The 26,471-nt window shown below is 33.4% G+C and overlaps 1 protein-coding gene across 12 annotated transcripts in view; it reads right to left on the bottom strand.

The window, feature by feature from the left end:
- The window catches only part of Ankhd1 (ankyrin repeat and KH domain containing 1), a 125,268-nt gene that overhangs the window by 58,062 nt on the left and 40,735 nt on the right, over positions 1-26,471 (bottom strand). For 9 of the 12 annotated variants that reach the window (XM_063232217.1, XM_063232209.1, XM_063232210.1 and 6 more), the window contains exons 8-10: positions 19,052-19,289; positions 17,707-17,898; positions 13,908-14,017 (exon numbers count right to left, since the gene is read on the bottom strand). In XM_063232217.1, the coding sequence (XP_063088287.1) occupies positions 13,908-14,017; positions 17,707-17,898; positions 19,052-19,289 (540 nt within the window). Of the gene's footprint in view, positions 1-5,289; positions 5,739-6,651; positions 6,943-13,907; positions 14,018-17,706; positions 17,899-19,051; positions 19,290-26,471 lie in introns of those variants that run through there. The other 3 variants (XM_063232220.1, XM_063232219.1, XM_063232218.1) reach the window with 3 other exon arrangements.

The following is a 26,471-nucleotide window of genomic DNA, read 5'->3' as shown; positions in this document are numbered from 1 at the left end:
TTAAACCTTTATCTGCCTGTTATCTAGAATTGTACCACTACTTTGGTTTAAAACATTTTAAAAAAGATTTTTGGCTGCGCCATTGCCTTGGAGGTCGCCGGACCACTCCGCCCCTGCTTGTCCCCGTTGGCGACCCTGTGCCAGCGGCCCTCGCGTCTTCAGTAACCGCCAGTGACGCCACCACAGCGCTGCTGGCTGCGGCAGTGCGATTCCAGTGTCTTGCCAGCCTCGTTGCAGGCCTATTCTTGGGTGGCGAGCACTGCACACACCACTCCAGGACGTTGACTGATAGGGCAGCAAAACCAGAAGTCCTAGGAAGGCGCCTTTCTACCAACCCAGGATGGAGAATGTGGACTCGCACCCACCACTCCTGGTTCCATAGGGACCCTGGCAGCCACGGTGAGCTTGGCCGGTAGCGGGCGCCATCACCGTATCCCTCGGCCCCGCGCCTGAAGACACTCAGCTTGCCCTACACTGAAGATTTCTACTGTCCCATCATCAGTCAGGAGGTACTCGAAACGTCCGTGCAGTCCACAGCCTCTCGGCATGTTTTCTGTAGAAAATGTTTCATGACTACAATGAGAAAATGGCATGCATGTCCTTGTGTGGTGGAAATGTGACTAGAAGTGAAAGAGTACGTCCTGAATGGTCTTAAGACCTTGAAACATCATGAAGTTTCCTGGTAGCTCTAGATACTGTGCAAAACTTTTTCCACAGGAGGTATTATAAATCTTTTAAGAAGTATCAGGGTAAGTATGGTGTTTCTTCTATCATTCTAAATTTTCTGATTTCTTAAGATTCCATAGGTCACAGTAATAGGAGTGAAATATTTACATCACATGATAAAAACACTAAACAATATATTACAGGTTCTTCTGGGCATTAAACCTTTAAGGGAACTTTATGTTAAGGGTCTAATTTTACAACTCGGCACTTATTGCATCAGTGTACTAGTACAGTAATTACTTATTTCAGATAGTTTCTGTGCGTCTCTTCCTTGAAAAAACCTAATTACTAGAAATCACGTTAATCAGCTAAAGCAAAGGTATCAGATTATGGGGAATTTGTGAATGAATCTCCAGCTAGGTTAGAAAAACACTATCAAACTGGTGTTGAAGAATCTTTTCAAGTAAACATCTATAATGTTTTGTACTTCCAACTGCAATCTTTAAAGGGAAAACTTTAGGAAGTCATCATTTCAATAACTTGATATGTGCATTAATAAAAGTAATTTGGTCTGTTTTTAATTTAAAAAATGGCAGACTACAATTTTTTGCTTTGACCTCTTGACAAGTTAAAATGAGAAAATTACAATATTTAAAAGTACAAAAAGGCTTATGTTTTACTAATGCGGCAGAAATGTAGTGTTTGTACTTGTGTTTTTTATATTATTGAATTTTTCATTAGGTTGCTTTTAACATTTGGTGCAGTTCCTATTTACTGTATTGTATATACACACAAGCAAATTCTGAAAGATGTGATTGATGTAAACCTAGCAAATCTGAGACAGCTGTCAAATGTTGCAGAGTGGAAACCTGAGATGCTAAATAGAATAATCCAAAGGAAAATTTCACATATACATTTTCACTGAAGAATTCAACTATAAGAAAGCTGTATTTCTATAGTTTAGTATTTTTGAAAATGAAATTTTTCTTTAGTAATTAAGCTCATTGTAAAGATATTTCCTTTTTACTATTAGAAGGAAACATCAAGAAAAAATGTATTGGATGGTCATTTTATTTAATAAAATTTTATCTGACATGTAACAAGCTCTATAGCAGTTTTTTGGCCTCAGAATTTTCAATGACCAATGTTCCTCAATAGTTGAGATGAAACTTTTACTAGAATCTTTCAGTTGATAGTATTCTACACACACCTAAGTAAGTTTTAAAAATGCAAAGTTAGTGATATATAAGCAGATATTCTTGTATATATGCATAAATAGGATATCAAGGATTTTTTTTTTTTTTTTTTTTTTACCGGTACCAGGGATCAAATTCACAACCATGTGCTTTCAAGGTGGGCGCTTATGCCACTGAGCTAAATCCCCAGCCCCTCTATCAAGGATTTTTAAAATGGAAACAATATAGGATGAAAGTGTTTATCATTTGATTAAAATTTTATAGTTAACTGAATTTTTAAAATGTAACAACCAGCTGGGTGTGGTGGTGAATGCCTGTAATCTCAGCACTTGTTCAAGGCCAGTCTGGGCTACCACATCAGTTCAAGGCTAGCCTGAACTACACAGGGAAACCCTGTCTCAAAAGACAATCAATCAATCAATGTTAAATGGAATAGCTGGCTTGTTAGACCTTAAAATTTGAGCTTTACAGTTACCTGTATATGGTGTTCACTTATTACTTTCAAAAATAATGTGCAGCTGATAGATTTTTTTAATGAGTCACTATTTCATTACTTTTTAGTCAAAATACCTTTGTTCTTAATAGTAATGGGACTCCTCCAGTATTTTGTAGAAGGGCCAAATTACAAAATAAAAGATGAAAGAACTGCTGACATTCCAAACTAATATGCAATATTTGTTTTCTCTTTAAAATAACTAAAAGAATTTAAAAGAAAATCTAGGCAGTAGCTTGTTGCTAATATATAGTGTGTAAAAAGATACATTTTGTTTCTCCTAAAACTTGTTTTCTATAGTGAACATTTTTTACCTCAAAAATTTATAGTGTTTTAAAACCAATTTCTTTGCTTACCGTAGTTTTTTGTATTCCACATCTTCCTGCAGGATTCAGTGCGCTTACCAGTGTACACATTCTTTAGTAGTTCTTTGGCAAGACAGGGTAAGCTATTTTATTTTTTGTAGGTCTGAAAATATTCTTCCTTTTATGGACTACAGAATTCTATTGTGTCATTTTCTCCAGTATCTTGAGGCTTTTACTACTTTCCATTGCTTCCTGTGATTATTATTGGTGAAAATGTCAAAACTTCGATGGTTGTTCCTTTGCAGATAATACACTTCATTTTCCCTCTGGTAGCATTTAAAACAGTATTTTTCTTTAACCTTAAGATTCTATAGGCTGATTTGTTTTGTAATTGATAGGATTTTTCAATCAAGGATTCTTGTCTAGCTTCAGTTCCAGGTAATTCTCCATCACCTCTTCAACACTTCCCATTTTCCTAAATTTCTATCATGTCCTTTGGGAACTCTTAACAGATGTATAGTGGAGCCTTTCAATGTATCTTCTCCCTTGGTCTTTTACGTATTTCATATTTTTTAAGTATTTTCTGCCTCTATGCTATACTGTACTATTTCATGTTGTATTATCTGATATACTCATTCACTAATTTACTCAACCTATTAACTCCCAACTCTACCAAACATTGTTTTATTGCATATATTCATATGCAATGTTCATTCATTACGAGCTTTTATTTTCTCACACTGTATTGTGCCTTTGTCACAGTGCCTTTTATTTTATTGACTGAGACAGGTCTTAGTAAGTTGTCCAGGTGGGGCTCAAACTTGTGATCTTGTCTCAGCCTTACACAGTGCTAAAATTATAGATGTATACTACCACACCTACCTAAAATAGCATGTTTAAAATTTTCAAGATGGTGGTGCAGTCCTATAAACTCAGCACTCTGGGTGGCTGAGGCAAGGTAGTAAATTCAAGCCCAGTGTGGGCAATTTAGTGAGACTAGCTCAAAATCCATAAATAAATTGATTCTGAGGATTAAAGTATTTTATTACAGTTTCCTTGAGTATTATCCTGTTTTTCTGCTTTTGTTTTCTTGCACTTGGAATGCTTCTTTTAGCACAGATTTACTCTTACACTTTATATTTTTTATTTGAGAACACTTGTTCTGCACGAACCCGACCCCCTTTTGTTCATTCATAAATACCTGTTCTCATCCGATGACTTAGAAGTTTCCTCAGCCTAGCTCTCAGTTTGTTTTAGAAAAAGATATTTCCTTGGCATCTTAAGGTTTTCATTCCAAGAGAATATTTCATTCTGTTCTCTAAACCAAAGAATAGTGTCCTCCAAGTTTTTAGTTTACCAATAATTAACTCATTTCTAATTGCAACCACAGACAGGTGTTTAGAGCTTTGTATTAGTTTACAGGCAGAGCAATAAGATCCCAGTTCTTTCATTCAAGAAGACAAGGCCTATAAGCCTGCTAAATGTGACTATATTCAGTCTTCTGCCTCCATTCCCATTTTTATACTTTAATTCTCCTTATGAGGATAGTTTTAACTGTGAACTTTTTTCACTTCTAGCATATGGGTATATTTAAACTTATTTCTAGGCATAGCTACATATCTTTAGGTTCATTTTTCCCCCATACATATCACTTCTACATAGCTGAGATATTCCTATGTACAGAAAGTAGAGACATTTCCAGATATACCAACACTGACTTTACCTTCTTGACTGGAAGTCATTTGTACTTCTGTTTAAACAAACTTGAAATAGCTCAAAAAGACTCATTCAAAACATAATAATCTAGAAAGAAAGAACTTGGCCTTTTAAAATGTATTAGGAGTTTTATATATTTTCATAATTACTTTAGAATAGATCAAGAAAAACAGGCAACTTTTCAGCTTTGAGTAGTAAAACTTCAAAATAGGTATATCTTATTCCTTAATAAAAAGTTAACATTTAAAAAGTAGGAAGTAGGGCTGGGGATGTAGCTTAGCAGCACAACACCTGCCTGGAAAGCGCAAGGCCCTGAGTTCAGTTCCTAATCCAAAAAAAAAAAAAAAAAAAGAGAGAGAGAGAGAATATTTCATGGTTTTCAAGGCAAGCTGGTCATTAATAGCTAATGTATACTTGTGTAAGTGGATACTCAAGAGTTCATGAACCTCCTACAAATTTATTCATAAAAAACACACTGTGCCAAGTTCTATTTCTGATGAATGAACAGTATGAGAAAAGAAGGTGGAATTTTTCCCATTCAGCTTTAGGTAATGCAATTTAATTTTAATTTTTCTTTAAAATAATTAAAATCATAGTCACTGAGAACCTAAGATATATATTTAAGGACTGCAACTGTACCTTACAGGCACTGTATTTTAGAGTTAGAGGGAGGACATTCTTTAAGGAGAATAACAACAATCATGAAAAAAGGAGTTGTTTTATGCTATGTATGTACTTTCTGATACTTTCTCATGAAGAGTATGTTCTTTTAATCCAACATTTATATTCATCTCTATCCTTGTAAACTACTGTTACTGTTCAGATTCATATTCCTTGGAAGAACTGAGACGGCAAAAAAAATTTAGAAGTAATGCTCTGGAACTTGGATACAGCAATTTCTAAAAATCACAAGCAACAGACAGAAAAAAGTTTATTTAGTTTGGATGAAGAAAGAACGATGATAAAGCAAAGATAAAAAAACAGAAATAAAGAATGCTGAATTGTAACAAAGTCTCAGTATAAGCTACAGAAAATCTGTCATTGAGATATCCGTTAAAATTCAGACTGCCCGTTTCAGATCCTTTGAATCTAAACCTCTAAAAGTGGGGCCACAAATCTCATTTTAAAATAACATCAAGTTTTGAGATTTGCAACTAGAGAGATTCAGAATCACAGTTCCTTCTCAGGAAGAAGTACTTCATCTGAATTAACACTGAAGTTTAACATTCTTGATAAAAACCTACAGTATTAGGCACACAGTAAAAATTCACACTTTCAAAAAGTTTTTGAGGGCCAGGGATTTAGCTGAGTGGCTCAAGTACTTCTTGCCTGGTGAGCACGAGGTTGTGAGTTCAATTCCTGCTACAAAAAAAAAAAGTTTTTGAAGTAAATTTATCTTAGTTCAAAACAGAATAAATATAATTCCTTATTCAAAAAGCCAATAATGAAGATACTTAACATACTGTATGATTAAAGTTGGCCTGGCACTAAGGAATAGATTAAGAACTGGTTCTTAGTTGTAGCAAATTTCTCTGGATTATAAGAGATATTAATGTTATTTGACTTTTAAAACCATTAGGCATAAATTTCACTTTTTTTTTTTAGAAAAAAAGAAATGTTTCTTATGTACAAAATACCTTGTGAAAAATCTATTTCAGAATAATTTTAAGAAAAATTGAAAAGAAAAATTTAACTTTCAGCTTACAGATATGATAAAGTAGAATACAGTAAATGTTTCATTAAACTAGGTTAGTTTTTCTATTTGTCTAAGGATTTAAGGAATCATATATAACCTGAGTTTCAGGCTGACCTATATATTTGTTGGTTGATTTTGCAGTCCTGGAGTTTGAACCCAGTGCGCCTTTGCACTGAGCTACAGCTCTAGCCTCCTAAAATTTGGAGACAGTCTCTCTAAACCACTGAATTGCCTCCAGCCTCCCAGAGGGCTAAGATTACAGGCACAAGCCACATCCACCTGAGTTTCAGATTTGTTTTGTTTTGATTCCGAGACAAGGTCTCACGATGTAGTGCAAGGTTAGCCTTGAACTAATGCTGATCCTGCTGTCTCACCCTGCTAAATTCTGCAATTACAGGCATGTGCCACTCCCCCATACAGTTTACGTTTTAGATTTTGGATGAATAAATGACAATGAGTAGGACTTTGTAACTGAGAATCAGGGTATCCTAGTTCTCCCAATAAAGAAGAAAGTAAATAAACTATTTTTACCAAAGAATTTTTTAAAAGTACTACTTAAACAAGAATACTAAGGAAACAAATGATGCAAATCTCTTTTTATTGGGATTTCACAATTCTTTTTAATTGAGGAGGCTTTTCTTTGTCACCAAGCAGTGTCCTAGAACTTTTTCATCAGAATTTGGATATCCAAAGTTCTGGTTACCTATATCTTCTCTTTATGTAGTAGCTTACAAGCATCAAAGGCCACTCTCACATGATGCTTGGCTGGATCTATGCCAGTGATGGTGAACTTAGCACAATGGTGGTGAACGTGTGACATGCCATAGGATCTATGCCCTCTAAAATAATCTTCATGTCCTCCTGTTTACCCTGTGAAAGGAAAAAGAACTCACGGATCTTATTCCACGATAAAGTCACATTTGGGAAAGGAAGATCTTGTGACTGGGTAATTCAGATACTGAGCTTTATTAACTCAGGACTTTCAACTAAAAAGGTCTCATCTATAAAGACTATAATCTCATGTGTAGAATATATTATTAAGTGTATAGCAATGTGGTTTATCTTTCAAGAAAACATCAATCTATATCTCCTTTTATGAAAAAGTAATTCTGCTCAATCTGTACTAATGTTTTTATCTCAAAATGCAAATAAAATCACAAAAGCAAAAGAAACATTTAGAAATACTTAGCCATGGGAAATAATCAAGATTTGAGAGTGAGAAAAATTGAGGGAAAATAGTAAGGGAAATATTGATAAAATCATTAGTTACAGAGCCTCCTCCCCATTATAAATATACTTAGTGTTTACATTTACTGAGTAAAACAAGAACTTACAGAGATAAAATATCTGTATTTTCTCTACAACTTGACTTGTACAGGGAGAAACTACCTGAAAACATGGCAGGGTCACAGCTGAAAAAGAGTAAGAAGCTTTTCACTGACCAGAGTCAAAGATGTCTCCAAACAGAAGAAATGTTGTTTAGAAATGTATTTTGGATAACTCCAATGTCCTCCTTGGTGATGTGCTTATACTAAAAGGATGTATCTCTTATGGTAAACATTTAGTAAGAAACAATGGTACAATCTAAAGAAGTTAACTGTGTTCTTCAGACTATTCTGAGTCTTTTGTATTTCTATAGAAATGTAAGAATCAAAATGTTAATTTTTATGAAAAATGATATTGGCATTTTGATAAGGGATTGTGTTTTTCTGATCTTTATTATTATTTTCTTCTATTTGTTTTTGGTTTTATTCTTTTATTTCTAATTTCTTAAGGAAAGATATGAGGATATTTTATAACTTTCTTTTCTTTTCTTTTTTTTTCTTTTTCTTTTTTATTGGTACTGGGGATTGAACCCACGACCACCTGCTTGCAAGGCAGGTGCTTATGCCACTGAGCTAAATCCCCAGCCCCAACTTTCTTCTTTTCTAATAAATGTACTTGGTGTTAAAAAAAAAAAAAAAAAAAAAGTCACTTCTTTCTGGGAGTGGTGGCACACACCTGTAATCCCAGCACGGGGAGGCTGTGCAGGATTGCAGGTTCAAGTGCAGCATGGGCTAGATCCTATCTTAAAAAATTAAAAAGGGGCTGATGATATATATAGCTTAGTACAAAGGCCCTAGTTACAATTCCCAATACCATTAAAATTTACTTTCTCCACTCCTTAACCATGTGATTTTTAACTAATAGCAAACTCCATTCAAACACAAATAATAACACAAGCATGAAACCTATCCAAAGGCTCCATAAAAACAAAAATAAAACAAAATTTTAGCTAAATATTCCCCTATACTTCCAAATAAGTTAAGAGAACATGAATTCTTTAAATGGCTGCACAAGGTGATTCAATCTAAGGAGACTTCTAAATTGGAAGAAGAAAAAGATCTTTAATTGAATAATAATAATGAGTAAATTGGAACAGTATGTTCATAACTAAAAAATCAGTGTTAAGAAAACCATCTTGCTTCCTTGACATGTAGGTAGCATAAAACATTGAGAAAAAAGATTTAGAATGAAAAAGATTATAATACAGATTATTCGTTATTGGAGTGGACTTAGAAATTGTGTATTTTAAAGATTAACACATTTTATTAAAATAACCTATAAATTGTTTTAGATTAAGTTAAATCTGCTAACCACTCATTGTAAATAACACTCCAAAAGAATGTGTTTGGGGCAACTTACGATACATCTAATTAATACAAAGGCTTCCACCCCACACTTCCATGGTGGGTCTCAGTATGTAGTTCAAGTTGGCCTTGAACTCACTATGGTAGCCCAGGCTGGTTTTGAACTTGTAGGAATCCTCCTGCCTCAACCTCTCAAGTGCTGGGATTATAGGTGTGTGCCACCACAACCAGCCAATATATACAAAGATTTTAAAACAACACTTTATATAATATCACCATTAGTAAGCCTTAAAATGTCATTTTCTTCAAGGATCTCAATAGCAATTTACATATCCCTGCATGAAGAAAAGCACTCAAGATATTCTATACATCCCAACAGGTAGTTGGATTGACATGTCCTTTAGAAGTCATATAATTAATTTTTTTCAGCCAGGTCACCAAAGATCATCTGGTCTAAACTCTTCAAAAAACAAGGACAAGCGGAGGAAAATGAAGAATAAAAGAAATCTAGAAAACTTAAATGTTTTGTTGCAGGACACTCAGAAAAGACAATAATCCAGGTTCTCCCAGCACAGGAAAAGTCACTTTCTATTTCATTGTAATGGCTCTCTGCCAAATCCTAAATTATAAATATTTGTATGACCTTGGAATAATGTCCAGAAGATAGTAATAAATTTCAGACAGATGACAATAAATTTCATATAAATGACAATAGTGAGGCAAGTGTTCATTTATAAATCAGTGATTTGATAGCAATGATAAAAATTTAGGTGCCTTTTCTAATGTTCAGGGCATTAGTGCTTCCTGAACAGTCAAATGGAGCCTTTGTCACTTGTAAGACCTCTCCATTCAGTAACAGGTTTACAGAATTTCTTCTACAACTGTTTATTCATTTAGTAGATTTACTTTTGAATAGAAATACAGGCCTATAAAATGCTAAATTTGATCACAATCTATTTACATGAACATAGTTACAATGTACGTATCTACTTTGTTTCCTGATTTATTAGGGTAAACATTGCTTACATTTTGAACATATTTGTCAGCTATACCATGGTACACTTCATCTAGATATAAAAGGCTGAAGAACTAGGAAAGAGAAAGGAATCTTTCTTTACCCATTGCTCTTTCTCCCATTCCAACTTAGCTTTGTTGGCAAATTCATATGAACGTAACTCTATAGGTGACAAATATTTCTTCCATTCTAACAAGTATACAAAAATTTTAATGCTGAAATTAACATTCTACAATGAAAAAAGAAACCCTACTATCCTCGCAGTTTGAAAAATACAAAACCTCACCAAAACACTCATAACATGCTAGCCAACACACTGGCATCACCTAAACATTATGTCACTATCTATTAGTGCCTTTGGAAAGTCTGACTTGATGAGGTTCCCTCTTAAGAACAAGAATGTCTGTGACAATAAAATGAGTGAACATGGAAGCCTGAAAAACACTGATATCAAAGTAGTAAAAAAAGCAAAAGAATGGTACAGGATAGTGCTTTATCATAACACCAATTACACTGTTAATTATATAATTTTTCCATCGTGAACTTGAGAATAGTGAAGTAGAGTTGAAGGACTATGATAAAAGAATATATACACACTTTGGCTAAAGTTATGAAGCTGAGAATAATATGAAATACCAAAATTCTGGTTTTTGCATTAAAGTTCAGTATTTGGAAAAAAACATCCTGGAGTAATACAGGACACCACAGGAGTAGCTCAAGACTATGGGAGTTGGTCTACTTCAGTTATTAAAGGATTATTTCTGGCTAAGTAGTTCAGTTACATAAGAACACAGATAGGAAAATCCTTATCAGAGAAATAAGATTGATTTCCAAAGGCTTAAAAAATTTTTTAAACAACTTGTTCATTAGAAAATGCTAATTAAACTTTCTTGTAATAACCTTCTACATGTACTCACAACATATACTAAATCTAAGTCCGATAAACAAAAATGCTATGCAGAGAAAGAAAACAGAAATAATCTATTTCAATGTACGTGAATCCCACTACAGTAATAACTAGAGATGCATGCAGAAGGATTTGGTCACTTGTTCAAGGTGATCTGCTTATTCATTAAAACCCTGTGCTTAGAGACAACTTTTTATTTCCTTTAGTATTTTGATTTTCGAAAATTCAAAATGCCAAGTGGCCTATTTAAGAATATTAAGCTAGTCTAAAAGGTTTTTTTTTGGTCTTTTTCCTTTTTATCGGTACCAGGGATCGAACTCATGACTACCTGCTTGCAAGGCAGGTGCTTAAGTCGCTGAGTTAAATCTCCAGCCCCTAAAAGTTTTAAAAAATGGATTATTCAAGCTTCTGCATTCATTAAAAATATAAGCCATATATCAAAGCACCAAAATACAATCCATTATTTTCTACAAATGGATATTCAGTGCTTCCAATGAGAAATACACAAATTCTTAATTTAAAATATATTTAGAATTAGAGAAAATGTAGTTTAAAATAACTCTAAAAAGCTGGGTGTGGTGGCACACGCCTGTAATCCCACCACTTGGGAAGCTGAGGCAAGAGGATCATTTTGAGTTTGAGACCAGCCTGAGCTACAAAGTGAGCTCAAGGCCAGTCTGAACTGTTTAGGGAAACCCTGTCTCAAAAAGATCAAAAAAATAAAAAATAGAAAATAACTTAAAAAACACGAACTGAACATACACATACTTTGACATAAATGCACATATTCTGAAAATGCTTAAGTATGTTATAAATTCTAGCTAGGAGTTTTAAAAAAAATTTTCCAAAATTTCTTTTAAAGCGAAGTTCTGAATTATACTTACTACATATTTAGAATGTAAATCCAAAATCCTCGTTTCATACGAGGAAATAATGTTCTACTACTAAACTGCACCCTCACCTAAAATGCTTCCTGTTTTTTTTTTTTTTTTTTTTTTAGTCTTTTTCGTTTTTATCGGTACCAGGGATCGACGGTACCAGGGATCGAACTCACGACTGCCTGCTTACAAGGCAGGCGCTTATGCCGCTGAGTTAAACCCCCACCCACTCCAGTTGTATTTTGATTGTCCTTTTATCCCCAGCCCCATGCTTCCCGTTTTTAACTGCAACTTCTTTCTTCTGTTCTATAGCAAAGCCCCAAGTTATAAAGTTTAAATAGCAAAATTATCATACTTACACTAAAGATAATGACTGTTTATTATCAAGAAAAATTCAATGTCAAAATTGAATTTTTGCACAGGTATATTTGCACAGATGGCTAATGTACAGAATAGTCAGTAGATAGCTAAAGTATAATTAAAATTTGCTAAAATCAATTATGAAGTTCGAAAGAAAAAGCAGAAAGTTATATATATAAAATTATTAAGCCTAACAATATCTACAACAGTGAAAAAACAAAAGCAAGTTCAATAAGGAAGCGAGTGATTATCATTCATCTATCTACCTGATGGAGTATTATGCAAGTCATAGAGACCATGTATCAGTATGGCAATGACTATGGCTAGAGTACAGTGGACAGTACTAAAAACAAATGTATTTATTACGTGACTATAATTGTATGTAAATCTGAAAGTGAAAATAGATTACAACATAAGCATATCAGAATATTTTTGTACTTAATAAATATTTAACAGATGTCTTTTATAACCTTAGTTAAATAGATATTGTAAATTCATTACTTGTTTAATGCAATTTTCTAAGAAATCAAATCATAAACACTAATTCCTAAAGACTATACTTAACTATAAATGTTATTTTATTAACATTTTAACATGTTTTATAGCAAGTTTTTAATTTAATCAAAAATCATTAAGGTTTTGAGGTGTAGTAGAATACATTTAACAGTTTCTTTTTCTTATTTAATATTTTCAGAAAAACAATGAAAAGATTAAAAGAGAAAAACTGAAAAAGAAAGAATTCAGGTAAGAATTCAGGTAAGAGATTAAATTTTGGCTATATTATCTGAACTTTTACGCTATATCCAATTTTTAAAATTTCAAATAGTGTGAAATACTTCAATTTCCTAATTTTTATAGATTACCCAAAGCAACTCTAAGTGGAGAAAAAAGACATTAAAAAAGGAGACAAAACATTAAGACAAAATATTACTTATATCTGTTACAATTCTCTGAACAAAAAATAGTATAATTTCTTAAAAACTTTGATATAGCAGATCCTCATTAGAAAGAATAAAGTATACTGTCATTATTACAATAGCTACTATAAATGCATTACACTTTATTTTAGCCAATTATTTTCCTACATTTCTCAAGTATCTATTTGAGAAATATTATTAGAAATGATTTAAAGGACAATATAGAGTTTAAAAAAATAATTCTAATAAAGCCAATTCTCTACATATGTAGCTACGTATGCTTTACGCATATTTTTAAGGAATATATAAAAGGGCCCAAGGATTTAGCTCAGTGATGTAAGTGCCTGTTTGGCAAGCATGAGGTCATGAATTTGATTCCAGGTACCAAAAAAAGAAAAGAAATATATAACATAATTCTGAGAGAAACTTTTGAAAGCAGTTTAAAGCACCTTTAGAAAATAAAAGTAAAAGAGTATATTTTAGCAAGAAACATCAGCCTTTTAAGTATTGCAACTATTTACAATTTGTTATAATTGTAAGGATTACTATACATATGACCCTGACATCTAAACAAAATGTTAAAAGAACATAAAAAGAGTAGAATGTTTTAATAATGTTATTAGGCTAAAACAGTAGGCTTCTTTTTAAATAATCAAAAACAAAAGAAATTCCTCAGTGATTTGATATGTTAAAACTTTATTCTGTGAACAAACTGAATTTATGGTATGTCTAACAAAATCTTAAAACTTACAGGAAGGTCAAATGAGGATGAAATAAAAAAATAATGGTTTTACCCATGAACACTATGCACTATTAGATATGAAAGTATTTAAAGTAGTCATGATTTTATTTATTTTTTTATTTTTGAGACAGGGTCTCGTTATGCAGTTTAGCTGGCCTAGACTGCACTGTGTAGCCCAGGCTGGTCTCGAACTGGAAACAATCTCCTGCCTCAGCCTCCCGAGTGCTGGGATTATAGGTACGCGCCACCATACCCAGCTAATAGTCATGGTTTTAAAAGTCATGTAAAGTTTGCAAACTACTGATCTTTACTCATGTTTTCTGTTAAATATAAATGAATAAGCATTAAAATTCATGCAAAAGTATTAAAAATTTAAAATTTCTTACTAAGTCAGCTCCTGCTTGAAGTAAAACATCTGCAACATCTGTATGTCCATTTTCACAAGCATAGGTTAGGGCTGTGTCTCCTGTTGCTGTTGTAGCATGCACGTTAGCACCTAGTAAACAACAACAAAAAACCCCACATATTTACTTTCTTCAGGAATAAAACAGCTGAAACACACACACACACACAAAGTTTTCAGACAGTTCTCTGGATATTGTAGTATAAATAGTGAGAAATGAATATTGGTCATGGTTAAAACAAAACACAGATTTAAGACGATTCTCTTGATATAAAAACTCTGTGGTTTGACACAGAAATAGACATGAATTTGATGTAATATTTTTAATCTATAAAAATAACCTATGTTACTAACCCTGACCATCTGAAAAGAACCCAGAGAAAATGACAGGTCAAATAGAAATTTCTAGCATAGATTGTAATATCTAAGTAGACACTTCTAAGTGTCTTAATTCCACTGTGTAGAACTGGATCTTAGGAAAATGATTGATTCTAAGACTAGAGCAGGAACTGGATAAGATGGGCCTGGAACACATTGCCTGGAACACCTAAGAAGGAAAGGAAATTATATAAACGAAGTCACATTAAAGGATTAGGAACTAACCATATTAACGAAAGACATTCAGATTGTCCCATTATTTGTAATTTTTACATCAAAAAGTATCCCAGCATGACTGTCGAGACCAGTGTGGGTAAAAAAGTGAGCTCAAGGCTAACCTGAACTAATAGCGAGAGAAAGAAAGAAACAGTATAAAGTTAACATGTACATTTAAACATGAAAGTTCAAAATAATGTTCAAATAAAAAGCAAAGCTGGATGTGGTAGCATGCTCTGTATACAATTCCAGCTCTCAGGAGGCTGAGGCAGAAAGATTCCCTGGAGTTTGAGCCAGCCTGGGCTACATAAGCCAGTGAAAGGCTACCCTTTTGAGAGAGGGAAGACCCTCTCTCAAAACACAACAACAAAAAAAGCAAAATAAATGAAGCAGTTCATTTGTTACCTTTGAAAGATGCAAGAGGACTATCAGCATGTTGGAAATTGATAATAAAAAGGGGGGTGGAATCAAGCATTTATCCTGTTATTCCCATGTGATCTGTATTTAAGGGCAACCAAATAGCTAATCACATGTTTATTACCTCCTTCAACACTACCTGTGAAGTCTTTCCATTAAAAAAAAAAAAATCAAACCAGTGCAAAACGAGGTCTCTAGATGTAACTAACTCATGAAAATTCAAATTAAATGAAATAATGGAAATCAAGAAAATCTACACTCTGGGAGCCTAAAGAATAAACATTCCATTTCTTTAATCAAAAAGTTATAAGGAAAAAGAAAAAGAGAGGCTACAGATTGAGACTTAGTAAATACATTTTAAAAATAAATTTAGGATGTGGAAAGTATGTAGATAAAATAGGAGTGGCCATAAGCAAACATTTACCTAGTTAGAACTGGATGATGGGTTAAGTCTCATAATACTATATTCTCTGTAGAGTTAAGAAATACTATACCAAAAATGTTTAAAGTTTTCTTTTTTTAAGTGTATAGGCAGGTATTTCTGTAGCAGTCTACTATAAAAACTTTATATAAATAATCTTACTTAAATCTGGGAGAAAAAAATTTTAGATAACAATCATATAAAAAAGTGATTCTAACTCCTGAAATAGTATTGGGAACTACATACTTCAAATCAGTAAAAGAAGCTAACCATGTAGCCAATGTTGAATCAATGATAATGGCAACAGAAAATATAACAGTAGTTCTAAGTTTGAGTATTAGCTCTTGTCACTATTAATTTGCTTCCTTTACAGAAGTTACATAACATAATTGTGCATCAGTTTCCAGATCTACAAGAATGTTTTAAACAATTCTTATTACACAGACACCAGTAGCAATTAATGGAGATGACACAAGAGCTAAGTACAGTGACTAGTGTTTGTTTTGTTTTCTGTGCTAGGAATAGAGAGCAAGAACTATTACCACTGCACTATATTCCCAGGACTTTTTTATTTTTTATTTTAACACAGGTTCTCCCTAAATTGTTGGAGTTGGTCTCAAACTTCAATAATTTCTTGACTCTTGAATGGGAGTTACAGAAAATAAAAGGGGAACAATGATTAAGTAGTACATACACTAACTAGAGAGATTAATAGTACAAATATTTGAGTAAGGAAAGAGGTCAGTTTTTATGGGTAGTTTTTACCTAATCCACAAATCATCTAGACTTAACAATCTCGTTTAAGAAATGATTAATTCAAAAGAAAAAGCCCTATTTAATGTTAACAATTAAAGTTACAAAACATGAATAAGGTTTTCTTAAATATTTAACTTTCTTTTTATACTTATTTCTTTAGTATCAAAATTTAAAAACATACTAGATCCAGATGAAATGAAAACTTCTGTATTACTTGCAAAAAATATATGAAGGCTTTTATCTATGTGGCTCAATTTTTTTCTGGTATATCCTATAAAGTAATAAATATTCTACATAACAGTAATAATTTACGATTGTCTAATAATGAATAAACCATATTTTTAAATTAACCACTCCAGGGGCCAGAGATTTGGCTCAGTGGCATGCCTGCCTGGCTCAAATGCCTGCCTGGCAAGCACAAGGTCATGAGTTTGATTCCTAATACCAAAAAAAAAAAAATTAACAATTAATCACGCTGCTAAAAAATTAATACCTCATTTTTTTGGAGACAAGTTAGAAATGTCAAGAAATAAACAAGCTTAAAATAATGTCACCACACCCCTGTTATTAATAAAGACTAATTTATCTATAAGCCATCAATGGGAAAGAGATAAATTAGAATCCTTATGGTCACAAAGCAAACATTAATAAATTCTTAAAATGATATTTTTAGAGATTTAAGAGGCTAGCTAAGAAAACCAGTTAAATTGTGAAGCTGTCTTTGAACTTTTGTTTATGTGACAAGGTTAATTGCTAAAGTTAAAAAAAAGCAATATAAATAGGGTTAGGGATGTAGCTCAGTGGAAAAGGGCTTGCCTAACATGTTTCATGCCCTGGTTCAATCTCTAGTACCACACTAAATAATTAAATAAATGTTGTTTTTAAAAGGTATTTTCCAAGGCAAAAAAATAAGAAAAGGCATTGTTTTATTTGTATTCAACTGCACTTTATTTTTAACTGAAAAAAATACTCTATTAGCTGTAATATGATGCTTTACATACCTACCACTTTGCATAATTATCATTTCTTCATGGTAAGAACATTTAAAGTCTACTCTCTTGAGCTGAAGGTAGAGTTCAGTGGTAGAACACATACCTAACATGCATAAAGTCCCAGGTTTTATCTTTAGCAGCTTCCTCCAAAAGCCTTTTTAAATTGATTCTTCGTAATTATAAGATAGGTACTAGATTATTACCATGCTAGGTAATAACTATTCCTTCTGTATAATTAGAACTTTGTCCTTTATTTTATTTTTTTTATGTCTCTGTGAGACATGGTTTCACTATGCAATTCAGGTTGGCCTTGAACTCACTTTGTAGCCTAGGATGGTCTCAAACTTGCAACAGTTCTGTGTCAGCATCCAGAGCACTGGGACTATAAGGGTGAAGCACCATGCCTGGAGGACCTTTGTCCCTTGATCAGTGTTTCCCCTTTATGTGTCCACACCACACCCCACCTCACCCAATCCCATCCTGAGACTCTGGTAACTGGTATTACATTCTTCCGAGTTCATGCTTTGTAGATTCTATGTATTAAGTGAAGTCTTACTTGTACTTGTCTTTCTGTGCTATATGGCATTTTTAAAGACACATACCAGCAGCAAGCAAATATTTAACCAATTCCAGGTGTCCCTCCTGAGATGCCTCCATCAAAGGTGTGGAGCAGCCAAGTTCTATATCAGCCCCTGCCTTAATCAAGAAATCTGCAACTTCAGAAAATCCTCCACAGCAAGCCAAGGTAAGAGCAGTTTCCTGAGTTTCTTCTGTCTGGGCATTTATATTTGCTCCTGGAAAAGCATAAAAACAGATAAAAATAGTTGTAAAAGAATTACAGTAAAATTATTCTGAGCTGTGATAATCATCTCTATCTTCACTGTTTCTGTGGTTCCTTCTATGATGTTGAGAATCTGCTTCAACATTAAGGTTTTATATGTAGCAAAACTTAGATACTACTGATACAGGACACCCAGAGGAAACTATTCGTGTTGCTTTTAAGAAATAAAATGCCTCTGATCATTAGAGAAATGCAAATTAAAATACTGAAATTCCACCTTCTCTGGAAAGAATGGCTGTCATCAAAAAATTAAGTAATTAGAAATGCTGCCACGGTTTTGAATGCTTCTGCATTTTTGGTGGGAATGTAAACTGGTACTGCTACAGTGAAAATCAGTATGAGGAGTACTCAAAAAACTAAAAACACATGTTCCATTCTACCCAGTTAGAAAGAGTCAAAGACATCACATTACAGTGATACAAGTATACCTATGTTTACAACAGAATAATTAATGATAGCTAAGTCATGAAAGCAGCATTCATGTCCATTGACAGATGATGAACGGATAAAGAATATGTGGGTTTATACATGACAAAATACTACTCTGCCATAAAGAATAAACTTGAGTCATCTGCAGGAAAATGGGTACACCTTGAAACTACAATGTTAAAATCAGATACATAAGTTTAGTGTATGTGCTGCTGAAGCAAGCACTGGATACATGGGTTTAATAATCCCATTATTTCTCTTATATGAGAAACTCAAAATATAAACGGAGCAAAATAAAAGACATAACAGGAAAGTGGATCTTTTTCAAATGGGAAGGGAATCAAGAGATGGGGAATAAGGAAATGATAAAGAATTGAGACCTTATGTACATATTCCAACTCCGAACAAGGAATGTAGCCATTATGTACTGCAAATATGAATAAAAATTAAAATTTAAAAAAATTTACTAGTTTGTTTTGGATACATGATTACATTCAGATTTGAGGATTGACAGATGGACACAATACAACTTGATCATTTTTATTCTTCCTGTCACCTTCCCCCTGTATTTTATAATCTGAAGGAAAATGGTTCTAAAATGTAATGATACCAGTGGAGAAATAAAGTTTGCTTTCTATACAGTTTTGTTAACCTTAAAAGAAAGATAAAAGTTTTACCTTGTGCTAAGAGTAGTGCCACCATCTCTTCATGTCCTTCCCGAGCAGCTTCCATCAAGGGAGTATACCCTTCATCATTAACTTCTTCAAGATTTGCTCCCCTTTCAATAAGTAGAGCTGCTAATTCAACATGTCCTCCACAAGCAGCTAGTGTCAAGGGAGACTCGAATGAATCTGCAGGCATGTTCACTTGGGCACCACTATCCAAAAGCAAACGTGCCACCTCTACATGTCCATCCTGTAGATTTTCAGAGGTAAAGTAAGGAGAAACTTTTTCATTTTGAAATTTTTAAAGCAGAAGAAGAAAAGCAAGACGTTGAAGACAGGACAATCAGGCGAATTAACTTAGGATATATATTCATATTCATCCATACCTATCTAAGCCTTACCAAGAGTCCTGCAGTATTATTTTATTTTAGTGCCAGAGATCAAACAGACGACTTCACACTTGCCAAGGAGGCACTTGTGCTTCGATATCATTTTAAAATAATGTTTAAATTACCTTATCTTAATTTTGGACAAATCCAAAATCTTCCAATTAGACTTGGGGGGCTGGGCCTATAGCTCTCTGACAGAAGTGCCTGCCTGGCAAGCACAAAGTCATGAGTTCAAGACCCAGCGCCCCCCCCCCAAAAAAAAACAAAACCCAAAAACAAAAATCAGACTTGGTGAAATACAGTCACAATTTTAAATAATTCTGAATTTACCACATTTCTTGAAGTTCAAAAAAATCTCTTAAATCCAGTCAATACTACTTCAAAGTAATTAGTTTATATAAATGCCAAGTTCAAAATTAAAAAAAAAAGCCAGGTCAAATATAGCCCTATCCTCAACATTAGGAAGTGTTATGGTCACGTGTAGAAATTATATTAGATCTATTTTATTTTATTTTAAGAGAGACAGGATCTGACTACACAGTACAGGTTGACCTTGAGCTCACCCTGTAGCCCAGGCTATTCTCATACTTGCAACGAGCCTCCTAACTCAGCTATAATCTATTTTAGAAACCAAAACTGGAAAACAAACAAAAAACCAAACCCTATACATTGCCACTTGAGATTATGTCACTAAGAAGAACTAGATTTATCTATCCTATTTTCCTCATCACAGCAGAATGCTGAAATAAGGCAAATAATTTACAAGTATATACAAATAAACACCTTTATTTGTAAATAATTTTACTATGGATCTGTCTGCACAAATACTAAAGCAATTAACAACATTTCAACATAGCATTATCCGTTTTATTCTACTATCATTATAATTATCTTTAACAAGTTTCAAATTCTTTGTTTCTTTTTCTAGTGCTAAAGAATGAACTAAGCGCACTGTGCACATTGAGTGCACACTCCATCTCTAAGCAACATCCCAATCCTGAGTTTCAAATTCTCGACTTCAAAACTTATGTAGGTCCTAATGCTTGCCGTGAGCGTATAAAATCATATATTAACAATATATCATCAAATCGACAAAAATCATCAAAATATCACTAAAATTATTTGTAAAGGCCAAATACAAAAACTAATGTTCTACAAGGTTAGGCAATTTTTTTTTATTAAAGAACTAAAGAAACCTTACTTAAATGTTGAATTTCAGTACTCTATCAAGAGTTTCATTAAATTTAACTAGCCCATTAAACAAATAGCCCAGCAACTTTATCATAAATAACTTTAAAAGTATGTGTATGTGTATACATTTATAGCAACTATTTGGAGAAACTGGTCAACAATCAAGCTAAGGCTACGATCAGTAAAACAAAGAAGCACTTGAGATAAAACCTACATTTACTCAGCTTTCTTCCCTGTGTCTTCCAAACTGACCAAGGGAAATAAAACCTAAATGGAATACAAACATTCCACTGAGAACAGGAAAAAAAATAAAAATAAAATATGCAGTATTTGAGATACTTACAACTCGGAGAAAAAGAAAACAAAGAAAAGTGTCCCAAAAATTACATAAAATTCTCTTTACTTTGGCAACTCATGAATTGAGCATAGTAAGGTAAGACTCCAGAATGACTAGTAAAAAATAATCTCTGAAAGACTGGAGACATTGGGAATTCAGGGTCAGCCAAAAAAGAACAGACTATGGTGAATATCCCAGGCTCTTGTTGACATGGCAAATTAATCCTCAAACACTAAATACTGTACGGTAGGAATAACATAAAAATCAAGCTGCAGCAGGATCAAAGTGATCCACTAACAATTCAACTGCTTTTTAGTCTCCTTTCCCTACCTCATCCAGTGATCTCATTGTATTGCTCAGGCTACCCTTAATCTCTGATTTTCCTATCTTAGCCTTACAAGTAGCTCTAAATAAAAAGCACACAACACTAAGCCTAGCTATCAGTCTTTAAGGGAACATAATATAGAGCCTCCAAAAGCTATCACAATGAATGGTTTACAATATAAAAATTACTAGACAATGGGGCTGGGGATTTAGCTCAGCGGCATAAGCACCTCCTTTGCAAGCAGGTGGTCGAAAGTTCGATCCCTGGTACCGATTAAAAAAAAAATTACTAGACAAATTAACAGATAGGAAAAGTGACTTGTAATCAAGACACACATACAAACACACACATACACATGTACATACATACACACAAAAGAAAAAGAATAAATAGTCCCAAATTGGGCATGGTAGCGTGCACCTTGTAATCCTAGCACTCCAGGATGCTGAGGTAGGAGAATCACAAGTTTGAGACCAGCCTGAGCAGTTTTGAGGTTTTGTAAGAGACACTGTTCTCAAAATACAAAAAAGATAAAGGACTAGGGATGTAGTTCAGTGTGAAGGCCCTGGTTTCAATTCCTAGCACACACATGTACAGGCGTATATGCACACCCATACACACCCACACACAACAATCCCAAGAGTGAATCAAATCTAGTAGTTTGCAGAAAAAAGCCCTAAGATTATTATTCATGATATATCAAAAAAAGGAGGAGAAATGCAAGAAATCAATGAAATAACACAAAATCAGAATGTAAGACACAGTACCAATAATTACAGTAAATGTAAATGGGCTAACTACATCAATGGTTAAAAAAAAGATTAAAATAGATTATAAAACATGACCCAAATATCTGCTATCTATAAAAAACTCACAATTCAATATAATGAAATAGGTAGATTGAAAGAAATTAATAAAAAATGTACCAGGCAGCAATAATCAAAGCAAAGCAGAACAGTTATAGTAATATGAAATAAAGAAGCCCTCAAAGCAAAGAAAATTACCAGAGACAACAGAATTATATAGTACAATAATGAAAAGGTCAATCCCCCCAAAAGACATAGCATTACTAAAAATGTGCATGTATCATGAAAACACAAAAAAATGTGAATCAAGGCAGAAGAAACAGACAAATCCATAGTTACACTTGAAGATTTTAGTATGTCTCCCAACAATTATTACAACAACTAGACAAAATGAGAAAGGACAGTATTACACTAACAATTAACCGGAAGAAACTGACATTCAAAGAACACTCTACTCAACAACAGTAGAATATACATCCTTTCCAAGTACCAACAGCATATATAACCACCAGTAAGTCATAAAATAATCCTTGAAAGTCTAGAAGACCAATGATATCAATAGAATAAAAAATAAGAACCATATGATCATTTCTATAGATGCAGAAAAAGCTTTTGATAAGGTCCAACACTTATTCATGATAAAAACCTTACAGAAAATTGGAATAAATGGTCTTTACCTCAATATGATAAAAGCCATCTATGACAAACCAACAGCCAGCATCATATTAAATGGCAGAAAACTGAAAGCCTTTATTCTAAAATCAGGAACAAGACAAGGATGTCCATTATCACCACTCCTACTCAATAGGGTGCTGGAAATACTAGCCAGCGCCACTACCCAAGAGAGAAATAAAAGGAGTAAAGATAGGAAAAGAAGAAGCTAAATTATCATTATTTGCAAATGACATGATACTCTACATGGAAGACCCCAAACACTCCATTGAAAGACTCCTAGGCATAATAAATAAATTCAGTAATGTAGCTAGCTACAAACTCAACACTCAAAAATCAATAGCATTCCTATACACCAACAACAAAACCACTGAGAAATAAGAGAAGCCACATTCTTTACAATAGCATCCAACAAAATGAAATACTTAGGAATTAATCTAACAAAAGAAGCAAAAGATCTATTCAGAGAAAATTATAATATCCTGAAAAAAGAAATCGAAGAGGACCTCAGAAAATGGAAAGACATTACTTGTTCATGGATAGGAAGTACAAACATTATGAAAATGGCCATTCTCCCAAAATTGTTATACAGATTTAATGCAATCCCAATCAAAATGCCACTAGCATACCTCACAGATCTAGAGAAATCACTCCTAAAATTCATCTGGAACCAGAAGAGACCTAAAATTGCAAAGGCAATTCTAAGCAACAAAGGCAAGGCAGGAGACATCACAATCCCTGACTTGAAGTTATACTACAAAGCTACTGTAATAAAATCAGCATGGTACTGAAATAAAAACTGACTTGAAGATCAGTGGAACAGGTTAGAAGACATAGCTACAACTACAAACACTCAGCCACCTTTATCTTTGATAAAGGGGCCAAATATGTCCACTGGAAGAAAGATAAGTCTCTTCAATAAATGGTGCTGGAAAAATTGGCTTTCCATATGCTAAAAACTAAAACTAAAACTAGACTAAAACTAAAACTAAAACATGCCTATCACCATGCACTAAAGTCTAAATGGATCAAAGATCTAAATATTAAAACAGAAACACTAAATTTGTTGGAAGACAAAGTAGGTAGAAATCTTGAAAACATAGGGGTAGGTAGAGAATTCATGAACAAGAATCAAACTGCATGCGAAATACTTCACAGAATCAACAACTAAACGAGTTTTTGCACGTCAAAAAAAATCTACATAGTGAAAAGAAAACTCACAAATTGGGAAAAAAATCTTAGTGAACTATCCCTCAGACAAATGGCTTTTGTCCAGAACATATAAAGAATTAAAAAAAACCAATCAGATCCCCAAAATTCAAAAGATCCATTCCAAAAATGGGCATTGGAGATGAACAGTTCTCAGATGAAGAAATACAAATGGCAAATAAATACATGAAAAAATGTTCAGCATCATTTGTCATTAAGAGAAATGCAAATCAAAACAGCATTGAGGTTCCATTTCACTCCAGAAAAAAATGGCCAGGATAAAGAAAACTACCAACAACAAATGCTGGAGAGGCTACGTGAAAAAGGAGCTCTTCTGCACTGTTGGTGGGAGTGTAGACTGGTGTAATCACTTTGGTGGTCAGTCTGGAGATTCCTCAAAAAGCTGAGTTAGGGTTGGGGATTTAGCTCAGGGGCTTAAGCGCCTGCCTGGCAAGCGTGAGGTCATGAGTTTGATCTCCGGTACCAAAAAAAAAAAAAAAAGCTGGGATTGGAGATCTCATTTGACCCAGCTATTCCACTTCTGGGCATATTCCCAGAAGAACTGAAAACATCATACCACAGTAATATATGTGCACCCATGTTTATAGCAGCACAATTTGTAATAGCCAGATCTTGGAAACAATCTAAATGCCTATCAATTGAGGAATAGATAAAAAAGATGTGGTATTTTTATACAATGGAGTACTACTCTGCTATAAAGAATGATCACATTGACGTATTTATAAGTAAATGGATGCAATTTAAGACCATACTCGTAAGTGAAATAAATCAAACTCACATGTGTAAATACATGTATCTTATGTACTCTTAGCATTTCTTACACTATACGACTCACATCAAAAAAACTCAATAACAGGGCTGGGGATTTAGCTCAGTGGCATAAGCACCTGCCTTGCAAGCAGGCGGTCATGAGTTTGATCCCTGGTACCGGAAAAAAGGGAAAAAAAAAAAAAAAACTCAGTAAGTATAGTGAAAGGACAAGAATCTGCTTAAAGGGGAAAAATAACACCTCAGGGGAAATGAGGAAAAAGTAAAAGGAAGGGAAAAGAAAAAGTATCTAAAATTATATAAGCACACTTAGGATAGCTAAGATGATTGTGCTACAAATTCTATAAGTTCTTGGAACAAAATAGTTAACATTCATAGGATTGGAAAAATTGTGCATATTATTGTGTGGTGATCTGAGGAACTCTGGAAGATCATTACGTAAAATAACAACCCTAGTTATGCTAATACCACCTTGTTTTGAAGGCCTATATTGTCAGTGTTCTGGGCTCCTTGTTATTGTTATGTCTTTTTCATTTCGTGTTTTTCTAGGAATTTGTTTTGTTTTTCCCTCTAATACAGAAAGAATAGGTATACATGCAGAGACTCATGCATACGTAGAACTTCTCAACTGTTTATGAGAATCAATTATATAATGCATGACAAAATGAACAGCTACTTTGAAGAAAAAGAGACACTAAGGTATCCAGTGCTGATTCCATAGCATCATGATGTGAAATCCAGCAATACTATTATTCTTTGTTTAGAGTGATTTTAGTCTGTTTTGTTTTGTTTAATTTCAACATACGTGAAGGTATGGACAGCTATTTTGAAGAGAATGAGAGACATTATGGCAGCCATTGTTGACTTCTCTATTGTCTGGCCTTGAAGACTTAAAATGCCTCATCCTGTTCTGATTAGTTTTATACTACTTTTTTTTTGTATGAATTCATTGTATGTGAAGATACAGACAACTATTTGGAAGAAAACAAGAAACAATGTGATAGACAGTGAAGATCTCCGGTTGTCTTGCTTTGAAATCTGTGTCTCTTACATTGTTTTCTTAAATCTGTTCTGTTTAATTTTATCCTCTTTAAAATAAAATTTTAAAAAAAAAAGTCTAGAAGAACTAAAATCATTCAAAGTATGTTCTCTGTTAACAATGGAACCAAACTGGAAATATCTTCAAAAATTTAAAAACTAGAAATAAGCAAATAACCATGAGTCTAAATTTTAAGAAAAACTGTTAGAAATAAATCAACAATTTAACAGAATGAAAATAACAGTACAACATATTAAAACTTGTAGGATACAACTAAAGCACTCAGGGAGGGAAATTTATAGCACGAAATGCATAAAATGAGAACAGGAAATGTCACAAGCCAATAATCCTATCTCAAGAGTTAGAAATGGAAGAAATAAAAATATAATGAAATTAAGTATAGAAAAACCTAAAAACTAAAAATTAACCCTTTGTATAAACTGTTGATGAAACCTTAGACTGACAAAGAAAAACAGACATAAACTACTAATGCCAGGAATGAAAGGGGATATTATTATAGAAATAAGATGGATTATAAGAGAATACTATGAACAACTGTATATCAACAAATCAAAGAAGCTAGATAAAATGGTTAAATTTCTAGAAGGACAAACTATTAAAACTGATCACAAAAATAGAAAATCTGAATAGACTTTAAAAAGAATTATAGCTGGT

The sequence above is a fragment of the Cavia porcellus genome, unplaced genomic scaffold (assembly GCF_034190915.1).
Source record: "Cavia porcellus strain 051 isolate PalLab524CR breed Dunkin Hartley unplaced genomic scaffold, mCavPor4.1 scaffold_21, whole genome shotgun sequence".
Classification (NCBI taxonomy): Eukaryota; Metazoa; Chordata; class Mammalia; order Rodentia; family Caviidae; genus Cavia; species Cavia porcellus.
The sequence above is the reverse complement of the archived record's forward strand: the minus strand, read 5'-3'. Positions and strand labels throughout refer to the sequence as shown.